Source organism: Sphaerodactylus townsendi, linkage group LG08, assembly GCF_021028975.2.
Source record: "Sphaerodactylus townsendi isolate TG3544 linkage group LG08, MPM_Stown_v2.3, whole genome shotgun sequence".
NCBI lineage: Eukaryota > Metazoa > Chordata > Lepidosauria > Squamata > Sphaerodactylidae > Sphaerodactylus > Sphaerodactylus townsendi.
The window spans coordinates 44,920,563-44,933,203 of NC_059432.1; the positions used below are offsets into that span (position 1 = coordinate 44,920,563).

General features: G+C 42.6%; 1 protein-coding gene across 2 annotated transcripts in view; it reads left to right on the top strand.

The window, feature by feature from the left end:
* ADAM12 (ADAM metallopeptidase domain 12) overlaps nucleotides 1–12,641 on the top strand; it is a 327,649-nt gene that overhangs the window by 68,796 nt on the left and 246,212 nt on the right. For both annotated transcript variants that reach the window (XM_048505732.1, XM_048505733.1), the window contains exon 3: nucleotides 3,434–3,507. In XM_048505732.1, coding sequence (XP_048361689.1) covers nucleotides 3,434–3,507 — 74 coding nt within the window. The remainder of the gene's footprint in view (nucleotides 1–3,433; nucleotides 3,508–12,641) is intronic.

Below are 12,641 nucleotides of genomic sequence, written 5' to 3' on the forward strand. Positions count from 1 at the left end.
CAAAGACAGTTCATGTTTTAATGCATATAATTATGCATGTGGTATTTAAATAAAACTTAATGTCAAAACTCGTACAATGTGCTTAATTTTGATCTTAGACCTGGAACTACCTTATTATGCAACTGTGATATCTTAATTCTATTTTGTCCTTCTAGGCCATGGAATGGTTCACTTAACATTAAAGTGGTAATCAAGATATTCTCTAAATATTCATGTCAGTAAGTGACTCCCAAGTGCTTGGTGAATGCCACAGCTGCAACATGAAGTATCTACTTCATGTGGTGGAACAATCTAGATACGGGAAAATTCATTTGATTGCTGTATTTTAATTTGCCTGCTATCTTGAAAATATGTGCTTGAATTTATACTGCTGACATATGAAATGGATTACTCTAGAGGTCAATGATAACTTTTAATAAAAAGTCTAGACTTCTAGATTTGTGTTCCTGTGATTGTCCATGTCAAAATAGTTGTTTTTCTGAGAAATTTTTTACCCATGTACTACTGTCCCCAAACTTAATCCGAAATACCACTGTCTGACTCACTGACTGACTCATCAAAAGAACTCAAAAACCACCAAACCTACAAAGTTGAAATGTGGCACACCGGTTCATTATGTGGTTTAGGTGCTCATGAAGAAAGGATTTTTCAAAATATTCAGTTTTACTCGAGTTATTACACATTTACTGTTTTAACTGCTCATCTCTGGTCATCTGCGTGAACAGGGCAAACCTGCCCCTCAGTCCACAGACATGCTGCACGAACATTCTAAGGGTGACAGTTAAACACCACCAGCTTCATGTCCTTCACCATGGTGCGTCACTGTAACACCACCTCCCACAACACATGTGAACCTATTTGAAAACAACCCATCAGTCCACAGCCACGCTGTGAGGAAATATTTATTTATTTATTTATTTTATTAAACTTTTATATTCTGCATGTTACCTAAACGTTCACAAACAGGCTGCAAAAAGCATGCTGAATGTCACCCTGAAGTTAACAGACAGGCTGTGAAAAACTACTCCTCACCCACCCTCCTGTTAACAACACCGTGACAGCCAAATACAATCAAAACAGATCACAAACCACACTATCACCTTGGACTACTAAACATTTGTCGGGTTTTGCATATGGACATCAGATTGATTACTGTGCAGACAAGTTTATTGCTCTCGGCCTCCGATCACCCTGTGCTTGGTGTTGTGCTCTGAAGTGGCGTGATGAGTCCCCAGGAATGTGCTGCAGTGGCGGTACAGTCCAGCTCCCTGCCCTTCAACCCTACCCTGAACCTCTTCACGTACTTCGCACTCATCAGCATCCAATGGCAGAACACTTCCTTTCTGCATCCCGAAAATACAACGGCTGCTTCCAAATGACGTCTTTTGGAGACCACCAGATGAAAGAGAGCAATAACACATTGCATTAAAAAAGACAACTACAGGAAGCTGCTGCAAAATATGTGAAAACAAACCCACCAGTCCACAGACAGGCTGTGAGGAAATATGCTGCATGTCACCCCAAAGTTCACAAACAGGCTTTAAAGAAGTATATTGAATGTCACCCCGAAAATCATAGAGAGCCTGTGATGAAGTATGCGTAACGAAGCACGGATGCCCTGCTAGTATTTCATATGACCCAAGTTAGCCCCTGACTTATAAGAACCTAGTCTGACTATTCTTTCCTGCACAATCCTAGGGAAGGCACTTTACCAAAATAAAGGAAGTGCAGTCTTTCTCTTTATATTGTTGAGGTGTGGGTGAGCACCATCATGGAGGCCAGCTGCCTGTGCTTGCTGCATCACTTATTTCCTCAGTGTAAGGATAAGTAGTCAGGGAAAATATATAGGAGCCAAGCTAATAGTTTTCATTCCCATTCTGGGATCAAAGTTTTTTATGATGACAGTTTTAGTCCTGCTAAATCACAAAACCCTCAGTTCCTCATGTGCTAGAGCTGAGAAACTCCCTATGGTATCATGTGCTAAGCTTCATAAAGGACCCATTTATTACAAAGAAAGTAGACAAGTAGGAGAGGCATGCTTTCCTGCTGCCCTGATAACTTTTCCCATATCTCTTGGCTTAAATATGTAAGATCCCCAGTTGGTGCTTTTCCTGACTGAGTTTTACAGTGTAAAGGGCAAAGAGTTTAAATACATAGAAAAAATGGGATCACCTCTACTAACCTTGTTAGGTATTCAGCTTAACTTACTAAAGAGCCTACATGCATTCTGGCTGCACGTGTGCGGGCTCCATGAAATTGGGGATCTTGTACATTTAAGCTTTCTGCAACTTAAGAACTGTTGTAGGGAAAGGGGTAGCATGTTTGATTCCCCTCTGTACACAGGAGTCCCCAATCTGGTTCAGTCTCCGATCACTTTGGAAATGTTGGGAACAGGGAGTAGACAATGCTACATAGTGGACACCATGAGGTGGAGGTCAGTCTCAAAATGTTGAAAAGGTATATCTCAAGCATATTCCTATGATGGAGGTAGATGCTTCAGCAGACCCAGTAATTCCAATCTGACCCACTGATAATCACTGATGCCTTGTTGCTTCTTCTAAAACATCCCCTTCTCTAGTGAGGTGGAGGAAAGCCAGGACTGACTTTTTACTTTGAGGAAAAGATTCTTTTGGGGAAATGCAAATGGGTGCCCAGAAATTCACTGGCCTATAGACATCATTGCTGTGCACCAAAATAATCAGGGGATTCATCTTGAAATTTGAGCTGCACAGTTCTTGGTTCCTGATTCAGAGAACTTTTGTCATGCATCTATGGCTTTCTATATGAGCAGCAGAACCCTTTGATACTATTTCTGAATCGTAAGACTTTTTGAGTAGTGTGTGATGTTCTTCAAAGTTTAAAAGCTATTCCAAGTATAACAGAGGCTTTTAAAAATCCCTCACAGAGTTTTGTGGGCCAGAACTTGTATTTGAAATTCTACAGTTCTTACAAGATTGTGTGAGCATGTACCTGCTCTCACATCATTGTCACCAATGAAATGCTTAATTAAACCAGCAACTTATTTTAAAAAATGTTTCTGCTGTTGTAGTTCAAGGGCACGTTGTCAATCAGTCATTCTGAGGTGTGTGACTGTATAAAGTTATTAGTCTATCAATCAGTGGTTCAGGCACACATATTAATTTCTCTGTGCAGTGCTCAATCAATAAAAGTAACATGTTTAAGTGGTCCTATGATTGGCTAGCATAAATTAAAGCCTCCATCAAAAAAGCAAATATGGAAGTATTAACTTCTCTTTTAAATGCAAAATTGTACATTTTTGTGATTCATTTAGATACCATTCCCCTGCAGATCTTATTGTAGTCTTCCTTCTGATAATAATGGCCCAGCCTTGAGCCTTGGTACCTACTGTAGAAAAGAGGTGCCCACATTTGATTGGGTAGTAATGGAATTACTCTTCTGTTTCATTTTTCAGACTTACCCAGCGATACTGAAATTTCTAATACAAGCTGAAAACCAGCAACTTGTCATCAGTCTAGAGAGAAATGAGTAAGTAGTTCTAATTTGTATTCCTTATACTCTAGAGGTGCTAGTGAGCAGATTACAAAGTTAAAATTGATGGTTTATGTTATGCGTGGGGAGCTGTGGCCTGGCAGGTTCTCTAGTTTTTGGAGAAATGAACTTGTATAACCATATTTCTACAGTTTTCTCTCTGTGAAACATATGTATAATATGCACAGCTCTGTTGACATTTTTAAAAGTCCACTTCACTTTTTTCCTTTAGTGAATCCCAGGTCGCCCCCAAAGTCTATTAGGGACAACCCAGTCATCCTAGATACCACAAATGATTATGCACTGGAACAGAGGCTATTTACACACATGCATTCTGCCTCACAGCTAGCTTACCTTTCCATCACCATAGATTTTCCTTTATGCATTGTTTTTTGCCCTACCTGAAGCCACCATGGGACAGAGAACCTGCTGGAAAACACCTTTCCTGTTGCTTCGCTCTTCCCCATGAAGGAAAACAGCTAAACAGGAAGCATAATTCTTCCTGTATTATTGCTTGTTCTGCATTCCCCAGCTCATCCAGCAGCAGTTTTTCCCACTCTTCTGGCCATCATCTCTGAACAATCAGAACTGCTTTTTTAAAAAAACACTACTGGTTTAATGCTGGATAACACTTGAACAAGGGATGGAAGCGGGTAGGGAGTTTCAAGTTGTGGTGTTGGCAAAAACTACTGTGCAAACCATGGACAGCTAGGGTGACAAATGCAGAAGTCTTGAGCTGCATAAAACCAGATACATAACTAGAAGGGAAAATAACCAGGCTCAGACTTACATACTTCGGTCATGTGATGTGATCAAATTTGCTAGAAAAGTCCATGATGCTCAGACTTGTCAATGGCGGGAGAAGACCTGGATGCCAAAGAATATGATGGCTGAATACCATAAAAACTGATACAGGCCTTAGCATTAACCAGCTGAAGGAAGCAGTACTTAAACGAAAAATGTGGAAAGAGCTTGCATATCGCGTCGCCAAGAGTCGAGAATGACTGAATGGATAACATCATCATCATCATCAGGGAGTTTGCAGGAAAGCAACAAAGCATGCAGGATTTAATTTTTGCCCCTGTTGGAATGGCAGGAGTACTTAAGATAAGAAAAAAGGACTCTTTAAAAATCAAATAGTGCAAGCAAAAGGGGGCTCTGTTAGGGTACTACATTTGTTGTGTGTATGTGTATAAAGTGTGGGTGTTTTTTCTTATTTGTTGTTTATAGCCTCTTATTACCACCATACCTTTCCCTTTTTTCCTGTATAGAGTAGAAGACTCTGCTCCTGCCCTATTATCTATGTGATTTAATTTGCTCCTACTGGGTAGAGCTCTTGGTTTCAATTTCTAGTTCTTGTGGCTAATGCTGATTGTTGTAAAAGTTGCCTTCCTTGCAAATAAACACTGTTGTTATGGTCTAGCTTGCCTTTGCTGAATGGACCTGAGAACTGTGTGAGTACTCCAGCCCAGTCTCATGTGTAAATAGAAAACTACAGGAAAACCTCATTACGAAGCAAACAGCCTTGAGGCAAGCAGTAAGTGCACAAAAGCCCACTGAGTCACAGAAATGACCAGGGTAGTGATTTTGGACTAGGTTCTTTCTGAGTGGGGCTTGAGAACTGTAGATATTTTTATACTGACTGGGAACAGTAACCACAATGCTATCAAGTTCAGTATTCATAGCAGTGGAAAGTTGCCCCAAAGTCTAAAAATCATACTTGATTTCAAAAGAGGGAACTTTACAAAAATGAGGGGATTAATTTGAAAGGGTTAGGGTTAACCCCTCCCTCCCTTGCATGCCACCCCTCCCTCTCCTCCCCCTCCCTCTGTTAGGGTGGGTGGGCCATGTCAAGATGCCACCCCTCCCTCCCCTCCTCTCCCCCTCCCTCTGCTAGGGTGGGTGAGCCATGTCAAGATGCCAGGCCCCCTCCCCTCCCTTGCATGCCATCCCTCCCACTTGATTTCAAAAGAGGGAACTTTACAAAAATGAGGGGACTAGTTTGAAAGAAACTGAAATGGAGATTCAAGACTTTCAAATTTCTAGATAATGCTTTGAAATTAGAAGAGAAGAAGAAAAGTTTGGATTTATACCCCACTTTTCTTAATCATAAGGATAAAGGAGTCTCAAGGCGGCTTACAAACTCATTCCTTTCCTCTATCTGCAACAGACACCTTGGCCCATTACACATGGAACACTTACCTTGGGTAACACTTACCTTATCTCTTTCTTGGAAATAAAGTTTTAAAAAGCCCTCTTGGTCATCGGGAGGGTAGACGTAGAGCAGGGAAGATGGGTTTGAGCCAAAAAGAGCCCCTGCTTGTACTGTTCTTTGCAATAGTCAACTATTATTATTGTTATATTAATATAGTGATATGAGCATTTAGGAAAGCAGGAAGAGGCTGGCAACATGGACGTGTGTGGGTGAGGAGTGAGGGGGAAGGTGTGGAGAGGAGCAGGAAGGCGGGCCATGGGCAGAGTGTAAGGAATTCCATAGACGCAGAAATAAAAGGCTTTGGGAGTAAAAGCAAATTAAAATTCCCATTAAAAGTGCTCTTGCTTGCTGTGGAGAGAATAGAAAGTGAAAGCTGGACTTCAGAAAATAGATCCGTACAAGAAATCTTGCCATGATGGACATTCGCCCCCATTTCGCACCAGACACCTAGTGCATAATGAGCCCTTGTGAGGAGGTGGGGCTGAGAGAGTTCTGTGAGTCCAAGGTCACCTTGCTCTTAACTACTACTTCATTCTGAGAGCCACACTGATTGAAGCCCAAGTAAGGCAAGCCTACATAAGGCAAGGTACACAGGGATGAGGAGGGCTGCTTTCTAGCTTGAGCACCTATGTATATCCCCCCCAAGAGCAACCACGGCCTGCTTTCATCCACCCACCTGGCCTTAGACACTGTCCCACACTCAATCTACCATATATGCCTTTGTATGCCTCGTATGTGGGTACGCCCTGACTGATGTAAACGCAAGTAGTACTTCTGTTATCGGCAATTGGATTTTATAGAGAATGGCACTTTGGGGCTGATTTCGTGGACGATGCCAGAGTTTTCAATGTTAGTCATGTTTCTGCACAAAAAAAAATTCACTTTATGGATGCTAAAATCCAGTGGTGGATCCAAAATTTTAAATAAATAGATCCCGGCGGTGGTGGATTCAAACAGATCCCGATGGTGGTGGGATTCACACATGCACCTCCAGTCCCTATTGGGCTGGGAGGTTGCTTTAGTAACCCCCCCCTTCTCGCACCTGTAGGGATTAGTAACCACTTCAGAGGCAGTGAGAACTGGTTGGATCCCACCTCTGGCTGTGACCCTAAAAATTGGGTAGGAGGATATGAGTTATAGGGTACTTCCTAGGCCTACATTGCATGGCAAACCTAATATGTGGGGCAGCCTTCTATAAATGTTAATTAAAATACAGAAAATGTATGGAAGTCTGTGAATTAGAATTAAAAAATGTTGAATAACTTCAATGAACACATTACATTTTTAAGATATACCCATAATGTCTTTTGCATACATACCTAAAATCTGAAGTGAACACAACAAAGGTAGGCATGAGAACATAAGTAGACTCATAAAATATAACAATTCTCCAATTAATTGTGAATCCCATGCATCTGTGCAAGCCTCTCCAACTTTCTGCAAACCAACAAATGGTTAAAGTGCATGTTGAATTTATGAACTCATGTATGTTTTCCTTCTAATGGAGCATGATATAATGGCTTGAATAATAATTTTCAACAAATGTAAATGGACTCTTGCAAAGATGTTGAAATCATTAAGTAAGTGCTTGGAGACAATAGAATTTAGGAGTACAGACACATTTTCCATTCTTTGGACAAATAAATTGAAAAATGAAGACTGTTTAGCACTGCCTGTTGTTTCATAGCAGTGTGCTCTTTATTGGAGGAGTTGGGGGGAGGAGAAAAAATGTAATTTGCATAGTTTCTGTGTTGGTTCATGGAAACAAACTTAGATGATGGTTGTAGTGGGTTTTCTGGGCTGTGTGGGGTTATGAGTCTGTAGATCTTAGCCTTAATAAAGAAAGCTCTGCATCTGTGGCTGGCATCCAGAGGACTTCACTCTGTGATACACCTCTGAAGATGCCAGCCACAGATGCAAGCAAAACATCAGGAACAAGATCTGCCAGATCTGCCAGACCACGGCCACACAGCCCGAAAAAAAACTCCACAAATGTTGAACTTCGCTGTGAAAAGCCTTCACAAAACTAGAATGTATTTATCAACACGCAGTCGAAAGAGCAGCTTTTTAATATTAAAACACATTTACGGAAATCTTCAGAGTTGCTTTGTGTCAGTTCACAGTTCCAAGGTTTTAGACCACCCAAATGATTAACAAAACTGTTACTAATTTTTTTCAACATAAGCAGAATCTCTAGATGATCCCTTAATAATAAATGTCTTTCCAGTTTATTATATAGTACTTTCATGGAAACCTTAATGCATTTCCCATATACATTAACATATGTTCTTGATCTGGTTACCAATCTACATGCACATAGTTATATGTGCAAAAGGAAAAGCATAATTAAGCAGAATATGATTAATTTTTCAAGTGTAATACATTATCTGGGGAATTTAGGTTACAATTACATTTTTCAATTTTGAACCGGATTATGATGGAACTAAATGAGAACCCTAGAGTCTTGCAATGCTTTAAAATGTATTAGAAGCACTTGTTGGGCAAACAGACTTTCAAAATCCTCCCCATTTACCAAACACAAACAATCTCTCTACTTCACTCAGACTAACCATCTCTCTACTTAACTGCATTGCATGGGGATGTGTGGAGACTCATTCCAATCAAGACACTAACACATACTTGTTGGAAATCGGGCCGCGAGCCCAAATTTTTTTATTTCTAACATAACCAAAACCCGGTTGGCGAGCATATCAGGAGCACATCCTGGCCCCCCCAGGCAGCAAAACCAAGTTTGCAACTTTTGGTTATAGGCAGCCCAAGCTGACCCCTTAGGCCCTTTTGACAGAACCTCTGTCCGCATATCCTCGGGACTGAACAGGGAAGTTACTAGGATGCCACATGACGCAAATCCACCCCAGGACAATTCCCTCATGTCGGCAGCGAAGCTCAGCACGCCCCAGTTAGTTTTGCTTTACCAGAGCTCTGTTATCGCCACCACGGACCTCATATGGAGAGGCCCCCCTGAAGGTCCGCACGCAAGTCACGCCCTTTCCCCAAATAGGGATGTGCTCTTTATGCCCTACCAGTGAATCCTACAAATAACAAAATAAGAAACCCCAAATCCTTAAAACTGGGAGCAGAGGGAGGGTTTGAATCGCTTCGCCTCAAAAGAGGTCGATCTCACTGACGCGAGTCTCTTTATGGGCTGCTCTTGAAGCCCCTTGTCACGTAATGCAATTCGCCACGCGGATAACCAGCCGGCCGGCGAGGTTTCCATCTTCCTCCTGTAATGTCATTCCAGGCTGAAGCCTGGGACGCCGATTTGCATGGGATGTGTGTGGGAGACTCATTCCAATCAAGACACTAACACATACTTGTTGAAATAAATCGGCCGCAGCCCAAATTTTATTTCTAACATAAATCCAAAACCTTGAAGCTTTGTACATAATAGAGCACATCCTGGCCCTGTGCGGTGCAAAACCGCTGAACTGGTTATAGGGCCTTAAGCTGACCCTTTAGGCCCTTTTGACAGAACTCCCTGTCCGCATATCCTCGAGGGACTGAACAGGTTACTAGGATGCCACATGGACGCAAATCCAATGACACTGGCAGCTGCAGCTCGTGCACGCCCCGCTTTGCTTACCAGAGCTCTATCGCCACCACGACCTCATATGGAGGCCCCCCGAAAGGTCCGCAACACAAGCTACTGCCTTCCCAAATAGGGATGCTCTTATGCTCTCTCCGCCACCGAAATGTTGAACCTTCAACAGCCCTTCCAGCTTCAGCGTTCCAGAGTCAGCGACCGCCAGTGCGTCGCAGCACTGCATCGCGAAACGGATTTTTTAGCCAGCTCAGTGCGGCCGGCCACTGCAGCAGAGCATGGCGATAATGCAACCAGATGTCCTGGCCCCCAACCATAAGTGGACTCCATCGGGCAAAACAAATGCCGCAGAGCATGCAGATAGATCAACATGGGGAATAACATCCCCCCATGCTCAGCGCACTGTACGGGCCGGACTCATACAGTTTAGACCTGGTTTTCGTTAACCCTTGGCCGGAGCCACAGCTGCCTCCAAGTCCTGCGTCAGTAAGCACTACCAGAACACTTGGTCTTCGCATCTTACGGTGGAGCAGCATCAAGTCGCCCCTCATGGAGTTCTGGGCAACGCCTACCCTTTAGAGGCAGCAGGGAACGCTGGCTTTCGCCGTTGAAGCAAAACTGCATCAGGGAAGCCAAATTGCAGGACGGAGTTCCGCGAACCGAGAAGCAGAGCAGGCTACATCATGCCCTTGTCTTGCCACAGCTTAATATCCACAGAGGTGTCCATGCCTGTGATGCTCTCCCCAGCCAGATTTCTTCGCGATAGCCGCCCTTCCAGTGGACAATACTGGGTAATTTCAACCAGCCAAACTTGGTGCACCGACAATAATCGAACTATAAAGAGAACAAAGCAGCGAAAGAGGTGAGGCCGGACATAAACACGATAGGCTAGGCTACCCTCCAGCGCCTAAAGCCTGAATCTCAGTTACAGAGCGTCCTTCCTGAGAGGCCGCGGGTTGCCGCCCGGACCGAAGGAGGAGGAACTAAACTGTTCAGCCGGGAGGCCCACAACCACAATGCCAGAACCGCTGTAATTCGGTGACTGACACTGCCAATCCATTACTATGGATGAACAGTGCGGACCCTGTTCTTCGACGCAACGGGCCAAAATGCATTTCATGTGCCACTGGCAGGAGATTCTGTTGGGAATGTACTCAAGGTTACTTCACTATCGACACCATTGAATCCTTTACACAGAGGAAGCATCTCTGGGTCAAAGCTGTGCTCACAAGCAAATCTGCTCTGGCAGCAAAGCAAATTAAAATTCCCATTAAAAGTGCTCTTGCTTGCTGTGGAGAGAATAGAAAGTGAAAGCTGGACTTCAGAAAATAGATCCGTACAAGAAATCTTGCCATGATGGACATTCGCCCCCATTTCGCACCAGACACCTAGTGCATAATGAGCCCTTGTGAGGAGGTGGGGCTGAGAGAGTTCTGTGAGTCCAAGGTCACCTTGCTCTTAACTACTACTTCATTCTGAGAGCCACACTGATTGAAGCCCAAGTAAGGCAAGCCTACATAAGGCAAGGTACACAGGGATGAGGAGGGCTGCTTTCTAGCTTGAGCACCTATGTGGACATCCCCCAAGAGCAACCACGTGCCTGCTTTCATCCACCCACCTGGCCTAGACACTGTCCCACACTCAATCTACCATATGCCTTTTGCATGCCTGTGGTGTGGTGCCCTGACTGATAAATGCATAGTATCTTCTGTTATCGGCAATTGAGATTTTATAGAGAATGGCATTCTTGGGGCTGATTGGATTTGTTGCCAGAGTTTTCAATGTTAGAAATATGTTTCCTGCACAAAAAAATTCACTTTATGGATGCTGTAACCAGTGGTGGGATCCAAAAATTTTAACAACAGATCCCGATGGTGGTGGGATTCAAACAGATCCCGATGGTGGTGGGATTCACACATGCACCTCCAGTCCCTATTGGGCTGGGAGGTTGCTTTAGTAACCCCTTCTCGGCACTCAGAAAAAAATTAGTAACCACTTCTAGAGAAGTGGTGAGAACTGGTTGGATCCCACCTCTGGCTGTGACCCTAAAAATTGGGTAGGAGGATATGAGTTATAGGGTACTTCCTAGGCCTACATTGCATGGCAAACCTAATATGTGGGGCAGCCTTCTATAAATGTTAATTAAAATACAGAAAATGTATGGAAGTTCAGAATAGAATTGCAAATGTTGAATAACTTCAATGAACACATTACATTTTTAAGATATACCCATAATGTCTTTTGCATACATACCTAAAATCTGAAGTGAATACAACAAAGGTAGGCATGAGAACATAAGTAGACTCATAAAATATACCTAATTAATTGTGAATCCTTGCGATCTGTGCAAGCCTCTCCAACTTTCTGCAAACCAACAAATGGTTAAAGTGCATGTTGAATTTATGAACTCATGTATGTTTTCCTCTTCTCTAATGGAGCATGATATAATGGCTTTCTGAATAATACTTTTTCACATAACAAATGTAAATGGACTCTTGCAAAGATGTTGAAATCATTAAGTAAGTGTGCTTGAGATAATAGAATACGAGGGAGGTACAGACACATTTTCCATTTCTTGACAAATAAATTGAAAATGAAGCACTGTTTAGCACTGCCTGTTGTTTCATAGCAGTGTGCTCTTTATTGGAGGAGTTGGGGGGAGGAGAAAAAATGTAATTTGCATAGTTTCTGTGTTGGTTCATGGAAACAAACTTAGATGATGGTTGTAGTGGGTTTTCTGGGCTGTGTGGCCATGGTCTGGTAGATCTTGTTCCTAATGTTTTGCCTGCATCTGTGGCTGGCATCCAGAGGACTTCACTCTGTGATACACCTCTGAAGATGCCAGCCACAGATGCAAGCAAAACATCAGGAACAAGATCTGCCAGATCTGCCAGACCACGGCCACACAGCCCGGAAAACCCACAACAAGTTGAATCCGGCTGTGAAAGCCTTCGACAAAACTTAGATGTATTTATCAACACGCAGTCGAAAGAGCAGCTTTTTAATATTAAAACACATTTACGGAAATCTTCAGAGTTGCTTTGTGTCAGTTCACAGTTCCAAGGTTTTAGACCACCCAAATGATTAACAAAACTGTTACTAATTTTTTTCAACATAAGCACAATCTCTAGATGATCCCTTAATAATAAATGTCTTTCCAGTTTATTATATAGTACTTGCATGGAAACCTTAATGCATTTCCCATATACATTAACATATGTTCTTGATCTGGTTACCAATCTACATGCACATAGTTATATGTGCAAAAGGAAAAGCATAATTAAGCAGAATATGATTAATTTTTCAAGTGTAATACATTATCTGGGAATTTAACGGTTACAGTTCCCGATTTTC